This window comes from Heterocephalus glaber, unplaced genomic scaffold, assembly GCF_053883595.1.
Source record: "Heterocephalus glaber isolate CG9 unplaced genomic scaffold, H.glaber_assembly_v1.0 deba00001564, whole genome shotgun sequence".
NCBI classification, from domain to species: Eukaryota; Metazoa; Chordata; class Mammalia; order Rodentia; family Bathyergidae; genus Heterocephalus; species Heterocephalus glaber.
The window spans coordinates 19,411,875-19,431,952 of record NW_028258351.1 but is presented as its reverse complement, the minus strand read 5'-3'; the positions used below and the strand labels follow the sequence as shown (position 1 = coordinate 19,431,952).

At 45.9% G+C, this 20,078-nt stretch overlaps 1 protein-coding gene across 19 annotated transcripts in view; it reads right to left on the bottom strand.

The window, feature by feature from the left end:
* Dnah2 (dynein axonemal heavy chain 2) overlaps positions 1–20,078 on the bottom strand; it is a 102,055-nt gene that overhangs the window by 20,311 nt on the left and 61,666 nt on the right. For 16 of the 19 annotated variants that reach the window (XR_002386988.2, XM_021238369.2, XM_021238374.2 and 13 more), the window contains 21 exons: positions 19,805–19,942; positions 19,555–19,713; positions 17,031–17,183; positions 16,749–16,840; positions 16,256–16,454; positions 15,780–16,004; positions 14,413–14,517; positions 13,436–13,624; positions 13,130–13,215; positions 12,879–13,009; positions 12,596–12,745; positions 12,108–12,275; positions 11,736–11,896; positions 11,381–11,520; positions 9,941–10,073; positions 9,706–9,845; positions 7,765–7,975; positions 7,429–7,545; positions 7,144–7,285; positions 6,184–6,353; positions 5,931–6,047 (listed from right to left, as the gene is read on the bottom strand). Coding sequence is in view for 18 of the 19 variants with exons in the window: in XM_021238369.2 (XP_021094028.2) it covers positions 5,931–6,047; positions 6,184–6,353; positions 7,144–7,285; positions 7,429–7,545; positions 7,765–7,975; positions 9,706–9,845; positions 9,941–10,073; positions 11,381–11,520; positions 11,736–11,896; positions 12,108–12,275; positions 12,596–12,745; positions 12,879–13,009; positions 13,130–13,215; positions 13,436–13,624; positions 14,413–14,517; positions 15,780–16,004; positions 16,256–16,454; positions 16,749–16,840; positions 17,031–17,183; positions 19,555–19,713; positions 19,805–19,942 (3,126 nt within the window). In the remaining variant the exon portion in view is untranslated. The remainder of the gene's footprint in view (positions 1–5,930; positions 6,048–6,183; positions 6,354–7,143; positions 7,286–7,428; positions 7,546–7,764; positions 7,976–9,705; positions 9,846–9,940; positions 10,074–11,380; positions 11,521–11,735; positions 11,897–12,107; positions 12,276–12,595; positions 12,746–12,878; positions 13,010–13,129; positions 13,216–13,435; positions 13,625–14,412; positions 14,518–15,779; positions 16,005–16,255; positions 16,455–16,748; positions 16,841–17,030; positions 17,184–19,554; positions 19,714–19,804; positions 19,943–20,078) is intronic. The other 3 variants (XM_021238379.2, XM_021238377.2, XM_021238378.2) reach the window with 3 other exon arrangements.

Genomic DNA, 20,078 nt, shown 5'->3' with positions numbered 1-20,078 from the left:
TGGTGACACTGGGAAGAATAAAGTAGGAATGTTCACATGGGTTCTGGTAACTTCCTTTTGCGAGTGAGCAGAACCACGAAGAACACAAATTCCTTTTGGCCCCTTGGTGAGTTGGGGGGGACTGTCTGGTCCAACATTACCTAAGACCAGGCTTTGTGGGGCCCCCACCCACAAATTTCATCACATCTTCCAACCTACTTCCCTACAGGTTATAAAGCTGCCGTTTTGGTCAACCGATTATCTTTTGTTTTATTTCTCAAAAAAAAAATTTTTTTTTTTTGGTAGCGGGATTGAACTCTGGTCCTTGAGCTTGCGCAGCAGGTGGCAAAACCACTGAGCTAAATCCCCGGCCCCTTTGTTTTGTTTTTTGAGACAGGGTCTCACTATGTGGTCCAGGCTGGTCTTGAACTTGTGACAATCCTCCTATATTGGCCTCCTCAGTGCTGTAATTACAGCCCAGATTAAAAAAAAAAAATTTCTCTTGGGGCCAGGGATTTAGCTCAGTGGTTTCGCCGCCTGCTGCGCAAGCACAAGGACCTGAGTTCTATCACTGGTACCAAACAAAAGGAAAAAAATTTCTCTTTTAGATGGAGTCTCACTTATGTTACCCAAGCTGGCCTACGAACTTGTGATTTTCATCCCTCAGCTTCCTGAATACCTGGGACTGCAGATACAACTATGACACCTTGCTTATTTCTCAATTTGTTTAGAATCTAGGCATTAGAATGGGGTTGTCAATGGTTGAATCCTCTTAGAGTATGTTTGCAAACCAGAAAAACACATCAAGAAGCTTTGGGTGGGGTTAGGGGGGCGGTTTATAGGTGTCAGACTTAAGTGATTTGTAGAAGCTCATTTGAGGCAGGTGGCTTTTTCAGATTTGTGTGGCTGACTTTTAACCATGTAGACTGGAAGAAGGGCTTTAAGCCAATCACATGTTACCTTGACCTTGGCGGGTGACACAGGTGACTGGCTGCTTCTACAGAAGCAGCACAGTTTGAAACAGGGAAGCTTCAAGGAAACTGGGCTTGGGCCACTCTGACGTTGGCAAAGGGGAAATGTGGTCCATAAAGGTAGACCTAACAAAGGGGTGGGAGGTCTCAGGACAAGGACTACTAGAGCTTATAACACCGAAACAACCTGTCCTGATACTGCTGGCTTGGCAGAAGTGGGGTAGGTTGTTTTTAGGTGATGACAGACAGAATATTAATTTTCTGCTTTTATACTGCAAGGCAGTCAGTTTTTGTATATACTACAGGTTCTTGCTTTAAACAGTTACTGTCAGGCCTAGGTAGACAGATTGCACTCCATCAACTGTCTCATTATCCAATTTTCTGGGAGGAAGGGGAGACTAAGGTGGCAACTGTGGTTAAAATTCTTCAGTCCCTGTGGCTTATCCACAGGCTTATGGACTGAAAGTGTTCCACCCTGGGTGGGATCCAAGGTAATGCAGTTAGGGTAGCTGGGCCTGCAGGTATGACCTGTGCCCGGAGAGAACATACCTCAGCAACTCAACTGCTCAGATGTGGAGGAAAGCAATGTCTTAGGACACAAATGAATGGTAAAGGACTTGTCTCACAAGGCCATGGGGCACAGGCTTCAGAGCATCCACAGCAGCTCCATTCAGGAATCTGCTGAAGGTAATTTTCCGGTTAACATAAGTATGGGGTTGAAATGAGTATCTTCCCTGTGAGGCAGCTGGCATAGGCCTCAGCTTCCATAAAGAGAGGCAATAATATTAGCCACTGTGGCACAGGCTGATGGCACAGACGGACTGTGTCTGACCATAAGGCAGGGAACCTAGAGCTCAAAGGGGAAAACTAAAATTGAGATGATATTTGGGGCAATGAAAACGTTTTGGAACCAGATGGTGGTGATGGCTGCACAACATGGTGAAGGAGTCTGAATTGTGTACTTAAAAATGGTTACAATGGTAAATTTTTTGTGTGTGTTTACCACAATAAACCTCCAAAAAAGAAAGTATGCACATGGATTTCCAGTACCCCTCCCATATGGCAAATGCTCATTGGTTAGATTGTATTGCTAGTAATCTATTGCTGGAGATTACTTCCAGCTAAAATTAAATTCATAGGTCATGGCTTCCAAATAACTGAAATTCTGTAAAGCTAAATCCAAAATTTTCCTCACGTATCACTTGATTCATTCACTCAGATCCTGTTGAGTTTCTGCCAGGCATGACGGTGCCAGCTACTTGGGAGGCTGAGGGAGGAGGATAGCAAGTTCAAGGCCAGCCTGGGAAACTTAACAAGACCCTCTCTCAGATTAAAAAATACTAAAGGGCTGGGAATGTAGTTTAGTGCAAGGTCCTGGATTCAATTCCCAGTACTGCAAAACCCAAACAAAACCACTATTGAGTTTCTCTCATGGTTATTGGCAACCTTGACAACTTTTTTTTGTTTTAATATAATTTAATCTGGAAATCATGTATGCCTTATTAACTTTTTGAATTCTTTTTTTTGGGGGGGGGTACCAAGAATCAAACTTGCGTCCTTGCGCTTTCGGGTCAAGCAGCAGAACCACTGAGCTAAATCCCAAGCCCCTTGAATTCTTTTTTTATTCTCCAGTGATGCTCACCAGAGACTTGATCATGAACTAAGATGGCCTCTGAGGTTCTAAAGGAACTACATCCACTTCCAGGGAGAGAGTCCCAGAAATAGCTTAGGGAAACTGAGCACTGACCTATCCACAGAACCCCTCCTGTGGTCTCACTATTTGTGCTCCCCTACTCCAGGATTCATCTGTCAAAACTTAATCCTCAGTGCAGTGGTTTTCAAGGTGATTAGGTCACGGATGGGATTAGTGCTCTTAAAAAGGAGGCCTGAGGGAGCTTGTTCAGCCTTTGACAGGTGAGGGCACCTAGAAGGCGCCATCTATGAGCAACTGGCCCTCAGCAGACATGAGATCTGCTGGGGCCTTGACCTTGGACTTCTTGACCTCCCAAACTATAGGAAATAAATTTGTTTGTTATACATTACCCAATGTTTTGTGATAGCAACTCAAAAAGTTTAAAGCAACTCTTCATCTGCTAATGAGCAAAAGAAGATATCAGGGAGGACTTTTCTGGGGACTTCAACTTAAGAATGTTGGATTTTAGATTTTTAACTCACAAAGGCAGTATCATTTGATTTCAGATTTTCATTTCTCTGGACTTTAGTTTACAAAGGCTTTTCTTTTCCTTTTTTTTTTTTTTTTTTGGTACTGGGGATGGAACTTGGGTCCTTGCACTTGCGCAGCAGGGGGCAAAACCACTGAGCTAAATCCCCGGCCCCTACAAAGGCTTTTCATTTGTGAGATTTAATTTCTCCCTGGAGATTATATTCTGTGTGTCCAGTACAATGGTAGCAATTTAATGCTATCTTTTCTTTTCTTTTCTTTTCTTTTGTTATTGAACCCAGGGCCCCCACCTTGAGCTACATCACTATACCTTTTTATTTTTTGAGACAGGTTCTCACTAAATTGGTAAATTGCCCAGGTTGGACTTGAAATTGCGATCCTCCTGCCTCAGCCTCCCAGAGTGCTGGGATTCCAAGTAGGCACCACCATACATGGCGTAATGCTGTCATTTAGTCACACTGTACAACTTCTGGTTTGTTATGTTGGAAATGTGGCAAAACACAATTTGGGATGAGAAAATAAGAAAGTGAATTTTCAACTTTGGGGCTACAGCTGCCTTGAAGCAGATTAAGATTTTATTCTGACCCATTTCAGAGTCTTCTGGGGGCAATCTCTAAGCCAGTGGTTCATAATGTTTGCTGTAAATCAGAATAGGACCTAAGGAAACTATATTTTCAGGGCCCCAAACAAATAAATAGTGGTTAGAACAATCTACTAAAACTTCATAATGATATGCTATACAGTGGGCTCTGGGCCCTAGTAGTATGCAGTGTTTCCCCATCTCTGATTGGCTCTAACAGGAATGATTTTAAAATGCTGATTCCCAGGCTCTACCAGGGATTCTTACTTAATAGGCCTGATGTGGGTCTTCAGTATTAGCGTAGCCTTAGTTCTGAGGTTCTGTTAGGGGATACATTTGGCCTTTAACAGTAAAAAGGGAGAAATTTTGGTTCCCCATCAGTTTACTTTTTTTCCTTGAGCCAGAGTCTCCCTACAAGCTGGCCTCAAGCTTTTCAACTGAAGAAACCTCCTTCCTCAGCTTTCCAAGAAACAGGAACTTCAGACACAGGCCACTGCACCTGCCTCTCCCTTTGCTTACTGTCATCAGTTAGAGGATCTCAAGGATGCAAAGATCCTCCACCAAGAGATTTAACATTATGTGCTTTTTGCCCAATGAATGCATTGTTGGCAGCCAATCCCCGCCCCTGCCCCATTTTTCACATATAAAGGGAACAACCCCTAATTACTTGGCCCTGGATATGAGTCATCTGGGTGAGAAATTTTCTAAATGGCAGCAGCAGCAGGGTAGTGCAGAGGAGGAGCATATGCAGACAGAAGCCCACTTGCCAGGCCTGCTTGGGTTCTTTACACAGGCAGAACTGGAAGAGGCCCCCAGGGTAACCCTACTTCTGACAGTGAAGATGCCTGAAGCAGGAAAAGACAGGGATGAAACAGGGCAGGGCAGCATGGAGTCAGAAACATGGGGTCCAGCCCTAGCTATACCAGTTACTAGCCAATGACCTTGGCAAGTCACTTAATCTCACCACACCTTGGGCTCCTCTTCCAATTTGAGAAAGTTGGATCAAGATGATTTCTATTAGTTGGTATCAGGTAAAACATTTTGAAATTGTGTGACCAGCTTCAACTATACAAAAATTTTAAATGTCTATGTAAAGGTAGCACCAACAAAGTTAGAGAACCTATGAAGATCAAAAGATTGGGAAAAATAAGTCCATCAAAAGGGGACCAGTTAATGATAGTGTAGCCATTCATGGGAATATCATACAGCAGTTAAAAAAAACAGACACTGTTTGCTGATATGGAAAAATCTCCAGTTCATAGGTAATTAAAATAGATGCACAGCACCTGCCTGGCAAGCATGAGGCCCTGAGTTCAATTCCCAGTACCAAAAAATAAAACAAAATAGGAAGGCGCTAAACAGTTTGTGTAATGTAAAAAATGAAATATGTATATTTACTTATATAAGCATAGACCACCTTTGGATGGATAAATAAAAATTTATAAAATTTGCTTGCTTGCATGGAGGGAAGCTGGGTGCTAAAGACCAGAAGATAGGAAGGAGTGTTTAGTGTGTGCTCCTTTGTACCTTCTGAATTGTAAACCATGTGACTGCATTACCTTAGGGCAGAGGCAGCAAACCTATGGCACTCATGCCACAGCAGGCTGTTTGTATCATTGAAAGCTCTAAAAGGTTCACCATCACTGCCTCAGGGGTATAGTTGTATCACCTATTAAATCAAATGATAGACTGGAAGGATGAATTCTTTTGATAATAGCACCTGGTCATTCTGTGTGGACTGGGAGTCTCTTGTGTGTGCATCTTGTCAGAAGTCACCTCCTCAGGCGTCAAACTGCCATGGTAATTAACCCCCTCAGCCTCCAGAACAGCCCCATCCCCACCCAAGCACACACACAGACACCCTCACATTGTTTCTGGCCCACAACAGTGATGCTGATCCTCTTGACCCATGCAAAGACCCACTTGCCACACAGATTCCACCCATCAGTATCCCAGGGCCCATCTCCAAAGGCTGTGACAGAGGTCACTAGCTCAAAGTTCATCTCTGGAAGGGCTCCTGGGTGACAGTGTCCTTTGAACCTCTGAGTCTTTTCAAACCTTTCCCATTAGGTTGGCTTGCTGAGTGGGAAGGGGACAAGACTGAGGTAATGTAGGACGGTGAAGGAAATGGAACTAGAGGAAGGGACACAGATGGCAACAAAGCATCCAAGGAACCAGAGCGAGGGACCACTGTGGAAAAGCAAGGAGTGAGGCTCACCTCCCGCAGCTTTTCCTGGGCCTCAGCAAGGGCTGCTTGCTTTTCCTGAAGCTCGGCCAGGGCAGCATTCATTCGAGCGCGTTTGGGCTCCACCACTCGATATAGACGCCCATACAGCTGCAGAGAGACAGTCAGGCCCCATCAGCCCGCCCAGGACCCATCCATGGGGAGCGTCCCCTCCCACCTGGGTCTGTGCTCCCCCAGCTCTCTCCCACCTTCCCTCACTGCCCCACCCAGCCCCGGCACTGCTTACCTCCATGGCCCGAACCCACATGCAGAGGGACTTGGCAGCCAGGGAAACTCGCCCTATGATATCGGGCTGGAAGTCTGGCTGAGCACAGTAGGCTCCAATCTTCTTCAGCACCTTATCTGAGATGTTATCTTTATCAAAGTGGATCAGTGACTTGATGAAGTTCTGTTCCCCTGTGGGATGACATGTATGGGCCTCAGGCAGAGGACTAATCCCATTCTTCTTGTGCAGGTTCACTGCCAAAAATTGCTTAAAGCCACATATTTCCTGGGCTTAGTTCCCAAGGTGAAGACATCAGACCTCATCCCTACTTCCATCCTCTGACCTTGTTTCCTTTTCTAGTAACTTCTTATCCCTAGGGTATCCACAATCTCTCAGCCTATTTTCTATCACTTACCTTTAACACTCAGCCAAACCATACTACTCACCATTCTTTCCATATGCTTCACACTTCTTCCAGGGCAGGAGCTGCCAAACTACAGCTGGCAGGCTACACTCTAACATGGAAGCCCAAAGTGGAGAAAACCACACAATGAAAAGAAAGAGTCCTGTTTTCCATTTTTGGATTCTTGTCTGCTGGGGGCCCTGAAGGCACTCCTGCCCTTGCATCCTGTAACACATTCCTACATCTTTATGACAATTCTCTCTCTTTTTTCTTTTCTTTTCTTCTTTTTTCTTCCAGTACCAGGGATCGAATTCAGGACCTTGCCCTTGTGAGGCAAGCACAGCGCCACTGAGCTAAATCCCTGGCCCTCCTTTTGTCTTCTTTTATAAAAACAAGCCATTTCTGTTACAACCAAAGAATCCTAACTGATGTTTCCATCTCCTCTTTCCCCTGGGCTCCATGGTCTGAGGATCAATAAAATGCCTCATTCATCCTTGGCTCTCTGAATATCTGATGGACAGCAGTTGATCTGCGGGTACCATGTGGGCGGAAGTCACTTGTGTGATTCTCTGGCTTACCTAGCTGTCGCTTGGCCTCTGCCCATGTGGGCTCATTGCCCCGAAGAATCATGACTGCCTGCATCACCATCTCCACTTGGGCAGGGGGCCGTCCATAGGACTTGATCTCGCCTATATCTTTCTTGTTCAGTGACTCTAGGGCCTGGGAAAAGGGGTTGACTCAGGTGGTCTTATGGGTCCTTTCATGTACTTCCTCTTCTTCCTACTTCCCAGGGACTTTGAGGACAAAGAAGGCCAGCCCCATTCCCGCTCCTGGCACCCATCCTGGCACCTGCCCCTGGTTACCCGCATGGCCTCTTCCAGAGCAGGCAAGGCCTCCTCTAGATCCTTCTGGGCGTTGTCAGCCAGTGCCTGACACTTAACTTCCTCAATGGCAATCTTTTCACTGTTGGCTGTTACTGCCTAGGGATGCAAAGAGAGCTGAGGGTGTTTTGTCTTTGCCTTAGACAAAGGTGGAATGACAGGGTTGGTGGGAAAGATAAAAGAAAAAGCCAACGGAAATTTGAGAAGTGGAATAAGCATCCCTTGGTACAGTAAGAGATGGGGACCAGGAAACCTCTTCCAGAGGTGGGGTGAGATGGGGACTGGAAGGAGTGGGGTGTAAGGGGCAGGGCCAGGGACCTTCTGCTGTTCATCTGCCTCCCGCTTCTGCTGCACAATGATGACCAGGTACTCCTCGCACTGTTTTTGGAACTCGGCCACCTTTTTCTTGGCATCCTCCAGCTCCAAGGACATCACTTCTACCTTCTCCCTAGTTTCATCAATCTTAAACAACCCTGTCCGCAGCTTATTGGCCTGGTCCAGCAGTTCCTGCCGTTTTTCTTCCAGCAGCCTGGGGGAGAGAGTAGAATAAGGTGCATGGAGAGGCTGGACCCCTAGAAGGGGATGTCCTACATAATCATCCTTCACTATGTGCCTCCTCAGTGCTTGTCTTCCTTTCTGTGGCAATCCCCTATTCTCATCCCCTGGTCGCTTTGTTGTTTGTTTTTTTTATAGCACTGGTGATTGAACCTGGGGCCTTCACATGAACTATATCACCAGCCCTTCTATTATTTTTTTTTGAGACAAGTTCTCACTAAGGCCCAGAGTTGCCTAGGCTGGGCTCAAACTTGCAATCCTCCTGCCTCAGCCTCCCAGAGTGATGGGATTACAGGATTGTGCTATCATGTCTAGTTTGACACTCAATAACTTATAAATATATCATGGGAATTGTGATATGATATTGATATGAAGTACAATAAATATATACATGGTTCTTGTGGTACACAGCTCCTAAAACCCTTGAAATCTCCAAAATGACAAAAATACAGTGGTACCTCAGTTCACAAATGCTTTTGTTTGAGAACAGTTTGTAAACAGAAGCATTTTTTTTTCTCTTGTTTCTTTTCTTTCTTTCTTTTTTTTTTTGCCAACTCTGCATTGGGTGATGAACATGACTGCAACCATCTTTCCCACACAAACACAAATGTGGCCATATTTTCCAGAATGGAACCAATTAAGTTCATGAACCAAGGTACCACCGTATCTGTTTTCTAGTGAGATGATTCGTGGCTGGGGGCTCCTGAACAGCAAACCAAGACGGTGATTAGAGAATTGGAACTTTCAGCCCCACTGCATTCCCACTGCTAGGTGCAGAGAGGCTGAAGGTTGAGCTGATCACCAATAGCTAATGAGCTAATCCTGCATACTTAATGAAGCCTCTTTAAAAACCCAAAAGGACAGGGTTCATAGAGGTTTCAGGTTGGTGAACACCCACAGGTCCCAATTCCACAGGCTCCTGTGCTTAGGACCCTTGCTCAGCTGTATCCTTTGTAATAAATTGCCACTCATAAGTAAATGTTTCTCTGAGTTCAATGAGCTACACTAGCAAATTTTAACTAAACCCAGGGGGTGGTTATGGAAACCCACAGTTTGTAGCCCATTGGTCAGAAACACAGGTAAAAACAACCTGGGGCCTGAAACTGGCATCTGGAGTGGGAGCAGTCTTGGGGTTTGAGCCCTTACCCTTGGGATCTGACTCTAACTCCAGGACTGATTAAATATAGGACACCCAGTTAGTTTCCACTGGAGAACTGCTTGGTGTGTAGAGGCCCACCCCACCCTGAATCTGTGTCAAGAACTGTGTTGAATGTGAGAGTAGGGAAAACACTTCTATTTTTTTTTTCTGTTTCATATAGGTGACAAGCTTAGATGACAGTAAAGGCAGACAGGAAAAGACTAGGTATATTATAGCAACATCCCAGTTGCATTATTGTCTGAAAAAGATAGAGAAATATCATCCAGAAAGTGGGGACGGAGATGGTGTGGACAAGGATGGGAACACAGAGAACATGGTTGGGGGCTCCAGGGACAGCTCCTCCTACCAGAAACCCAGTCTCTCACTCATTAACTTTCAGGGAAGAACTAAGAGCCTCTGCATCTCTGCCATCCCACCTCAGCACCCAGGTCCCTGAGCCTGTTCCCTCCTCCAGCTCCTGGATATTTCCCATGACATTATTTCACCAACTGCCCTCAAAAAACACCAAGCTCCCTGGCCCTCCACACCCCTGCTCTTTTTCATACTTCTTATATCCAGACACGAGTTCCAGGTAGTTGGTGGGTGTGACATAGTTGTATCTTCGAAGCTCCAACAGCATCTTCTGGGAATACTGAGCCACTGACGAGTGCATGGTGACAAAGATCTGGGCCACTTTCTTGTGGATCTGAAGCCAATAATACGGAATGGAAGACAAAGGAGTTGGAGAAAGAAGTAGGAGGGAGGTCAGGGGTGTGATAGAGATGGGAAGGAGGGTCTCACATTCTCCTGAGTCCCCAGGTCTACACCCACGAGGTACTTCTCAGCCACTTCTAGTAGGGCTTCTTGGGGCCACTCTGAAAACCAGTTGATGGTTGTGCAGTTCACCAAGGCTGGGTACTGGCGGATCCAGTTCCTGGGGAGGAGTTTTGAGAGGTATCACAATGAAGCCTCCAGCTGCTGCCTTCATCACACATGTCCACCTGCTTCCTGGGAACCTAAATGTCCCTTCCTCTTGCTCCCTGTATCTCCTCGTCCAGATTCAGGCCCCCCAGAGCCAGCTCAGAGTAACATTTACAAGCAGATTCTGAGGTCAGAAAGGCCTGAATCCACACTTTTAAAGTATGGCTCTTGGGCAAGTATCTAACCCCTGTGAACATCACTTTCCTCCTCTTTAGGAGGGGACTAACTATTCATACTAAGATCACGAGGGGATTCAATGAGATAACACATGTGAAATGCTTAGCCTAGCACCTGGCACGTGGTAAATGCCCCATACAACATAGTACTAAAAAAAAATGCTTACTTTAGCTGTTTCACTATACACATGTGATCTCCTCCTGTTTTTGATGTCCTTAAAAATCTAGTCATACCAAGAATGAGTAAAGAAAATGTGGTATATATGTAGTATAAAATATCATTCAGCCTTTTAAAAAGAAGGAAATCGTGTTACATTCTACAATATGGATGAGCCTCGAGGGCATTATGATAAGTGAAATAAATCAGTCATAAAAAGACAATTCCACTTATTTAGGGTTATCAAAAGTAGTCAAACTCAGAGACACAAATAGAATGGTGGTTTCCAGGGGCTGAGGAAAGCAGGATGAGCAGTTATTATTAATGGGTACAGAGTTTCAGTTTGAGAAAATAAAAAAGTTCTAGAGATCTTTTGGACAACAATGGGGATCTACTTAACATTACCAAACTGTACACACAAAAATGGTTCAGATGAGAAATACTATGCTCTCTGTGTGGTTTTTGTTTTGTTTTGTTTTTGGTGCTTGGGGTTGAATCTGGGGCCTTCACACTGAGTTATATTCCAAGACTTTTTTTGATTTTTAAATTTTGAGACAGAGTCTTGCTAAGTTGTCCAGGCTGTACCACCATATTCAGCTGTGTGTGTGTGTGTGTGTGTGTGTGTGTGTGTGTGTGTATGTGTGTGTGTACTGTAATAAAGATTTAAAACAACCAAACAAAACATCACCAACCAAAAGAAAAAAAACAAGTCCCATCAAAAGAGATGGATTGCTACCATTTTGGCCACAGGGATTTCTTGAAGGAAGGTGCAGTTTGTGGGAAGATGATGGGGTGAGCCAGGTGGAAGGGCCTGCTGTTATTCATGACACTAACTTCCAGAAGGCATGAAAGGTCACAAGATGGGAGGAAAACTGAATGAGGGGGGCCAAGGGCCACTAGGAAGAAGAAGCTTATAAGATGAGTCACCTGAAGGGGTCCCCCACAGGGCTGAGGCAGAGAACGATGTGCAGGTTGTTCAGCACACGCTCAATCAGGTAGGTGAAGAGGCTGTCTGAGGATTCAGGGACCTGCTCAGCCCGGGCCTGCTCTATGATGAGTGTCTGGATCTGGACAAAAGCCACACAGGGTCAGGGTTAAAAGCAGCCCTGCCCAGTAAGGTCCCCGGATGGCTGAAGAGGAACAGCCCTTCAGTCTTAAAGGGGGTGAGATGGATGGTAGGATCCCACAGAAGGAAGATTCTGGGATCTGCAGTTCTTTGGGGGATGACTTAGGAAGGCCAGAGAACCTACTGGCTCATAAGCATGTGTGGAAGGAAGTGTACCTCTTCAAATTCGTCAGCCTTATAAAGATTAGGGACCTCGCCTGAGCTGAGGATGTTGTTAATATCCTCTAGGAAGGATTCATCAGCAATCTGGGTGTCCACAAAAAGGAAGGACGTAGTCTTGAGCTGTACTCCAGCCTGGTGATACAGACGCTTGATATCTGGCCACAAAAGGGATGGAGAAGAGGGGACACAACAGACTCGCTTTCGATTCCCCCTCCTGCCCTCCATTTCACTTTATAGCCCATACAAAATACCATCTTGTACCCAGCACACACAAGCCAGCATGTCTCAGTCTGGCTTCCCTCTCTCCCCTCTTGGCTTCGAAGGAACGCAGCCGTCCCATCTTTCACTCCAACCCCGCCACCATACCATCTCGGAACTCCTGCTTTCGATAGTGTTTGGTGACCTCGATTTGGAAGGTGTCGTATTTGCAGATGGATGATGCCAGGCGGGCCAGGCTCTGGCGCCCACTGCCTCCGATGCCCACCAAGAGCATGTTGCCCCGAGGCTGTCCGATCACCCGAACGATCCGTGTGACTGGAGGCCGGGTGAGGATAATAAATTGGCTGAGCAAACTCAGAGGACCTCCAGGCCCTCAGCTAGGGATCAAGACCCCTGTAAGTGAGGTAAGGGAGCCAAGAGGTTTGGAAAGAGGTTGGTGCCTAAGTCCCTGAAAGCAATTCAGCTTTTAAATTCACCTTGTCTATTAAATATCCATTACCACGAAGGCATCTGGGGCCAGAAAAAAGGCAACTTCCAGACTTGATTAGGGAGAAGGCTGGGAAGGGAAACCTTTTTCCTTAGAAATGCCACATAATGAGGATGGGGGGGAGGGGCAGGGAGTAGCAAATGCTCACTGTGTTCAATGGCCTCTTGGAAGAGCACCAGCTTCATTGGCACCACAGAGGGAGACAGGTTGTACTCATTTAGGGCTGTCTCTATGGCTGACTTCAGCACTGTCAGATCTGTCAGGTCTTCATAAATTTTGGGCTCCTTTAGGAAGTCCCCTGGGCCAGGATAGGAGGGCATCAAGTCTTCAACACCTGGTCCTCCCCAGAGCTTCCTTCAGGGCCCTCAGTGGCAGGGATCCAGGCTCTGACCCTCCTTCTACCCTCAGCCTCCTCAGAGTCACAGACTCACCAAAGATAGGAGGACGTTTGTTTGGACAGAGGTTATGAAATGTGAGGTCAAAGAAGGAGCCGAGTTTATCGCTTATGATGCCCACAAAGGCTTCCATGTCTGTTGCATCAACCAGTCGGTCAGAGAAGACTCTGTTGAGAGGCAGTTGAGGTGAGATCTGGACTGAAGAGGAGAATGACCCTGGAGAAGGGAGGGTCAGGCCAGGGGCAAAGGCAGAGACTGGAAGCAAGGCTGAGGAAGCCACTTGTCACCTGAAGCACTCATGAATCCAGAGTCTTGTGATGCTGGCCTTGGTATCATGAAAGTCCTTGTTAGCTCTGAGCATGCCTTGGAACACCTGGGGGAGAGAAGTGATGGATTGGGGTGGAGAGAGGAAAGAGATTCCCAGTTGTTTTGGAGGTAAGGCCAGAGAATGGCATTTTAGGATAGGGTGACTTTGGTGTGCTGTTTGCTATGGGTTGGCTTAGGTTTGCTATGACTAAGGCCTAATTTGAAAAGAAGCGAATGTGTCCAAGGAGGCTGGGCCAGGCAAAAGGGCAGGGACACATGATGTTCACCTTGGAGATGTCACGAAGGTTGAAGAGGTAGTGGATCTTGGCAGGCGTGGGGAGGAAGCGTTGTACCACTGTATTATACATATCCAAGGTGGCCTCTGTCACTACATTCCCAATAGGCTTGACCTCTTCTTCAAAGTCCTGAAGCTTCTGGTTGATCATGGTGCCAAATATTCGAATGATCTGGGACTCCTAGAAAGAGACCTCAGACTCACTTTCCAAGGCTCCTGGCCTTGTAGCCAGGGTGAGAACCAGAATGAGGCAAATGCAGAGCTTGCCTCAGCAGCAGAATTTAAGGGGGCATGGAAGGGGCAGGGGGAGAGGGCAGGGGAGGGGGGTGGTAGGGAGGGAGAAAGGGAGAAAAAGAAAAGAAATAAGAAACTCAGAAATCAAGAGAAGAAATTTTTTTGTGTGTACTACTGGAATTTGAACCCAGGGACTCATGAATGCTGGGCAAGTACCCTACCATTAAGATACATCCCCCAGCCCTTTTAAAATTTTATTTTGAGACACAGCCTCACTAAGTTGACCAGGCTGGACTTGTACTGTAATCCTCCTGCTTCAACCTCCCAAGTGCTAGTATTATAGGCATGCACTCCTACACCTTGCTTAATTTTAACTTTTTAAAAGTATTAAATTTATTTTTGGTGTCCCTTTAAATTCTGCACCTTGGTGAGTGCCTCACTGACCTCACCCTAATTCTGGCACTGCTTTTGGCTCTCAGCTTTGCAGGACCTACCTTCCTGAGTTTATTTGGGCCCCACCTCATGCCCACATTCCAGAGCCAGAAAGCCATGACTTGCATTCTTTGCTCTCCTGGTTCAGGCCAGCAAGGGCTTCTATAGCATGTGTCACAGCTTCCTGCATGCGACTCTGCTCAGGGTCCCTTAACCCTGTCCATGATCTGCCCCCTTGTTCTCTGGACAGGGACAGTTTTGCCTTTTTCAGCACCCCCCCAACAGTCCCCACTGTAGCCTCACTGTGGGGAAGGTCATGTTGATGAGGTTGAAGCGACTCTGTAGCCTCGGGGAGATAACAGTGCGTCCACCCCCAGCAGGGCCCATGGCAGCCATCAGGAACATGTCCTGGAGAGCAAAGATAAGACGGGCAGGGAGACAGGTGGGAGGAGGGGATGAGCTGAGGCACAAGATAGGGAAGATGCTTCCAAATCTCTGTAATAGAGGCTTTTGAATGTTCTCAACACAAATCCCCAAAAAATAAATGTTTGAAGGGCCGGGGATTTAGCTCAGTAGCACTGTGCCTGCTTCGCAAGTGCAAGGTCCTGAGGTCCTGAGTTCGATTCCTGGTACCACAAAATAAATAAATGAATGAATGAATGAATGAATGAATAAATAAATGTTTGAGGTGAAGGATGGGCTAATTATCCTGATCTGATGATCATTAAACATTATATAGGTATAATGAAATGTCACACTGTATGCTATATATATGTACAATTATTATGTATCAAATTAAATTTTTTTAAATTTAAACAAAAAATAGAGAAGGTACAAAAGGAGCAAGGAAGAAGGCAGTAAGTGGAAGGACAAATGGGAAGAGAGACAGGGACAGGATGAGAAGGGAGAAACATGGAGTAATGCAGACAAAAAAAGGTGAAGAGAAGGAAGTGATTAGGGAGAGTTTTTTAGAATTATCAAGGTAATATATTTGTCTTTATTTCATTGTTTTAATCCCTGTACCCAAGTTAGAAAATGCAGAGAAGTTAAACAGCACTTTCATTATGTTCTTCGTATGACCTTCTCTTTTTTCTTTTTAAATTGTATGTATCTAATGTGCATGCCTGAGCTTTTCTAGAAGTATATGAATTTATTATTAGGTGTTTTTTGACCCTGGGTGCCAGATAGATGGCACCTAGAAATCAGACCAGAGTGGCCACTTCCCATTCACTAAAGAACGAAAAACAAACAAGATGCTCAGATCCCATAGGAGAAAATCCAGGGCTGAAGGGAGATGTCTGGGTTGTGGATGGGGATCAGGGAACCGACAGCGACTGCCAGTGTGAGAGGCAGAGGAGGTCTGGAGATGTGGAGTTAGGAGCTGGGCTCCAAGTCAGAGCTGGGGGAGGACCAGCACATCATGAGAGCATGACATGACATGACAGGCCTGGAAATGGGGTGGCAGTTGGAGTACAGGAGCTTTTGGTCATAAAGTGGAGAGCAGGGTCGTGAGGAGAGTTATTAACAGGGGCCAATAACTTAGGTGCCAGATGTCTGGCCTCTCCTGCAGGAAGGAATTGTAGGACTAGAGCCTGGGGTCCCAGTGGAGTGGGCACTGAGCCATACAAGGAGGGGACAGAGGCCCAAGAACAAATCCTCAGGATGCTTACTCGAATGTACTTGATGGTCTGCTTTGTACGATCATACCAGAAACCATAGTCAATCCAGAGGCGGATCAGCTCCAGGGGTGGCTGGGATCCAAACATGTCCTTAGCTGGCATATTCAGTTCATCCATAAAGGTGATCATGCTTTTGCCCCCAAATGGCACATAGACACCCTTGGTTCGCTTCTCCACCCTGCTCTCAATGATGCTCTGTACATTGTTGGATGTGGTCTGGTAGAAAAAGCACACAGTGAATGCTTGGGTCCTCAAGAGAAATATGGGGTCAGAGAGGAGCATTAACCAGACACTTGGATCCCAGGGGAGAGCAGAAGACAGGGAGGGCGGGGGATTTAGCTCAGTGGTTTCGCCCCCTGCTGCACAAGTGCAAGGACCCGAGTTCGATCCCCAGTACAAAAAAAAAAAAAAAAGAAGTCAGAGAGAGCTGGGGAACTGGCAGTCTGGCCCTGGGGCCCTGAACACACCTGTGCAGACATGTTGACAGTGAGCACCGACCACTGGCTGGAGGGCAAGGACTGCAGAACACTCTGTGCTGTGGAGGTCTTTCCAGTCCCCACAGGACCCACCAGAAGGACGGGGCTGTGGCTGGCCACCAAGGTGTTCACCAGGTATTTGTAGCGAACAGTGTCAACAGTGGGCACCATGATTTTATAAAACGGGGTGCTAGCAAAGAAAAGAGAACTGCGTCTCAAGGGTCATTGGCCCACTTCTTCCCAGCTTCCACTTCATTTTTCCTCCCAGTGTTTATTTTTCTCCAGTCCCACCATGGTCTATTCACCAACTCTGTTTCCTGTGGGGCCTAGGGATAGGGAATTGTCTTTAAAGACCCTGTTCCAAGTTCTCTAGATCGTGCTTCCTATACCCAAGAATCATCTCTTCTCTGGGATCCACCTTCTCCTTTTATCTCCCATCAACCACAGCACCAAGTCCTGTGTGTACCCTAGACCCAGCTCTCACTTTAGAGCATAACGCCAACTCTTAGGGAGCTTCTCCTCAAATGATGTCCAACTCCGCGTCTTGGGGTCCACAAAATACTCGTACACTGTGTCCTAAGGAGGGCATGTGTCAGTTACCAAAGCCTTCCTCCAGCTCTCCCCAGCCAGAAGGGCTCACAGACCACCAGGGACAAAAAAGAGCTGGCTCAGCAGGAAGAAGCTCAGGTGGAAGCTGAGGATCTGGGATACCAGTGGGTTCTAGAAAAAAGGACACATGAGAATGCTGGTTTTTGAGGGCCCTGACCTTATTAGGAAAGGAACCCTCGATTTCACGAAGGTAACTGTCAATCTTCTTGCGCCCATCCTCATCCACAGAGGCACACACAGACCAGATCATGCTGAACACAAATGTCATCTCTACCATAGTAGTATAGTTTTCGCCATCAGCTGGGTTCACCTGGGTGGAAAAAGAGGACACACCTATAAGAGATGGAGGGATCTTTTTTACCAGATCATCCCAAAGGCTTACAGCCTTCCTCCTTTCCTGGTTCTATTTGGAAAATGACATGGTTGTCTTCTAAATGGGACTGTTCATCTACAACCTACAAAAGACTTTATATAAACCTGAAATTCATTGTTGCTCAGCAGTTGTCCTAAGCTTCCTTTCTGCTAAATCTTACAATACAGCTGTCACCTGCCTGTACCACCCCTACCCTGGGGAAACACCCATAGTCATTTAAGGAGTCAAGTCCAGAGACATTTGTGTCCACTTGTTTGTAATTGCAAAAAAATTGGAAATGACCTAAACATCAAATGTATCAAATGTAATGTATGTAAAAGTACATAGCTATTAATGCAATGATATAAATCTACACAAAACAATACAAAACTCAAAAACATATTGTTGGTTTAACAAGCATATTATATATAATGTAGCTTATTTTCTTTTTTCTTTTCTTTTTTTTTTTTGGTACCAGGGATTGAACTCAGGACCTGGCACTTGTGAGGCAGGCACGGTGTCACTGAGCTACATCCCTGGCCCAACATGGTCTATTTTCTAAACACCACATTTTCTATGGACACCTATGGGCTTGTGTGTAAAAAAACCATTTTTTAAAAAAGGTCTGGATGACACACGAATACACTATAATAGTTACTCTCATGAAGCGGGGAGGAGCTCAGGATCACAAGGCAGAAGGAGAACAAAAAGAACTTGAGCTTTACATGAAAAAATTTAATTTTAGAAAGAAAACAATATCCAGTGATTATATAAATAAAAATTAAGTTTTAAAATACACCTGCTTTAATAGTGGAAACAGTGGAAATAGTGGAAATATTTGGAGCTCATGCTCTTGAACCCCTGTCCAGGGGGCCCATGGCAGATGCTGTTCTTTTGGGAGGGCACGAGGAGCCACAGGGCTGCCTGACCACATGGGCCTCCCAGAGAGCACAGCCAAGCAACAGCAATCTCAGCACCCTACCCACCATCCCTGGCCTTCCACAGGAAACAGCCACAGTCCCATGGGTGGGATTTGTTGACAAAAGGATCTGCATGAATTACTGATAATGTGACATACAGGATGTGTCCAACCCAGAATGCTGGTCGTGGCCTTAGAATAATCCTCAATCCTCAAAATGTAGGTAGGAAAGTATGGTGAGAATCTATGTCCTGCCTTATCCAATTCAGAATCCTTATCGGGTTATTCCAGGCCCACCTGCCGCATACAGCACATCTCAGCTCCCTCGCTCTGCTGTAGTGAAGAGGGTCTATATGCAGACAGTATCCTGCCATCCGTCAGCCACTTCCCTGCCCTGCCACCCCACCACGTCACTCTGCCCAGCTGAGCTCAATAGGAATCCTGTGTGACTGTTTTCACAAGGCTTTTTTCCCATCTGCTCCCCAGGAGGCGTCCTTTCCCAGGGGATCCCTCAGCACGTGCATTCCATCAACACAGTACAACTGTTCTCTTCCTACACCTTATCTTACAATCCATCTACATATTTTAACTTATATTAACTGTACAAGGAGTGACTTATACTTCTACAGATCTTAATTGTTGGGTTTGGTTATCTGGCAGTGTCTTTAAAAACAATTACAAGAGGCAGGAGATATAGCTCAGAGGTAGAGTGCTTGCCTAAGCATGCATGAAGCCCTGGGTTTGGTCTCCAACGATGCAAAATAAACAAACAATTACAAACCATTTCCAGGCAGCAATATAATCTCGATACAAAATTCCAAATTTTGAACCTTATTCTATAATTCTAAACTAAACAAAATCTTTCTAAATATCAGTTAATCTAAAGTTTTTTAGTATTCTTCATCAGATTAGGCTGGGAGCTTTTCCCAATGGAAATGTTATTCCAGGACCTCACATATACCAAAAATTATTTGTATTTTGGAAGGATGAAAAAATGAGGAGTTAAACAAACTATCCTCAGCCCCCAGAATATGAGTGAGAAACTATTCTGAGACTCCACTGTGTTCTGGTATGTATGTATGTATGACGTATGTATGTACGATGTATGTGCAGTGCTGAGAATGCAACATGGGGCCTCTTATATGTCAGAGCATGAGGTATGCTCCCAGCCCTTGGCCTATTCTATTGAGAGTCCCTAGCCTGGGCTACTAGCCCAGTACACAAGGATAACACACACACACATACGTACACACACGCACGCACGCACCTCTCCCTGCCTCCATGATCACTCCAGAGGCTTCCCCTTGGAGTCTCTGCTCCACTCAAACCTGGTGTTCAAATTAACACAGACCCTGTGTGGTTATAAGCTCTTCCCTCCTGCCCTTGCCTTGGCCCAGGCCTTCCCCTTACCCCATTCTCTGGCGTGGCCAGAGCTGAGTACAGCTTGCAGAGGGAGATGATGCCGCTGTACTCAGGGAAGAGCACCAGCTCATTGCAGTTGTCTTTCTTAAAGGCTAGGATCTTGCTGATGAACTTTTCAAACATGCGTTGAAGGGGCTCTACCTCATTCTAAAGGTAAATGAGAAAGGGCTCTTTATTCACTTGCTCTTGTGTGCCGTAGACCTCCTAGTCAGTCTCCTTCTCCTCAATTTCATCATACCTTTGGCCTCTTCTCTAGCCACGACTGAACATAGGGCTTCCATCCCAGGTCTACATAGTCAGTGTAGACCATCCCACAGCGAGAGACAGTTGCTGGAGAGGCCACTGCCAGGTTCTCCACTTCGAACAGGAGAGATACCTAAGGATGTATTTTTGTCAGAACCTCATCTTCCACTGTCCCCCAGTCAGTAGTAATAAAACACCTCAGATTCCCAAGACGGTATCTCTATCAAGCACAAAGTGTGGCAAGAAGAATAAAAATCTGAGGTTTACAA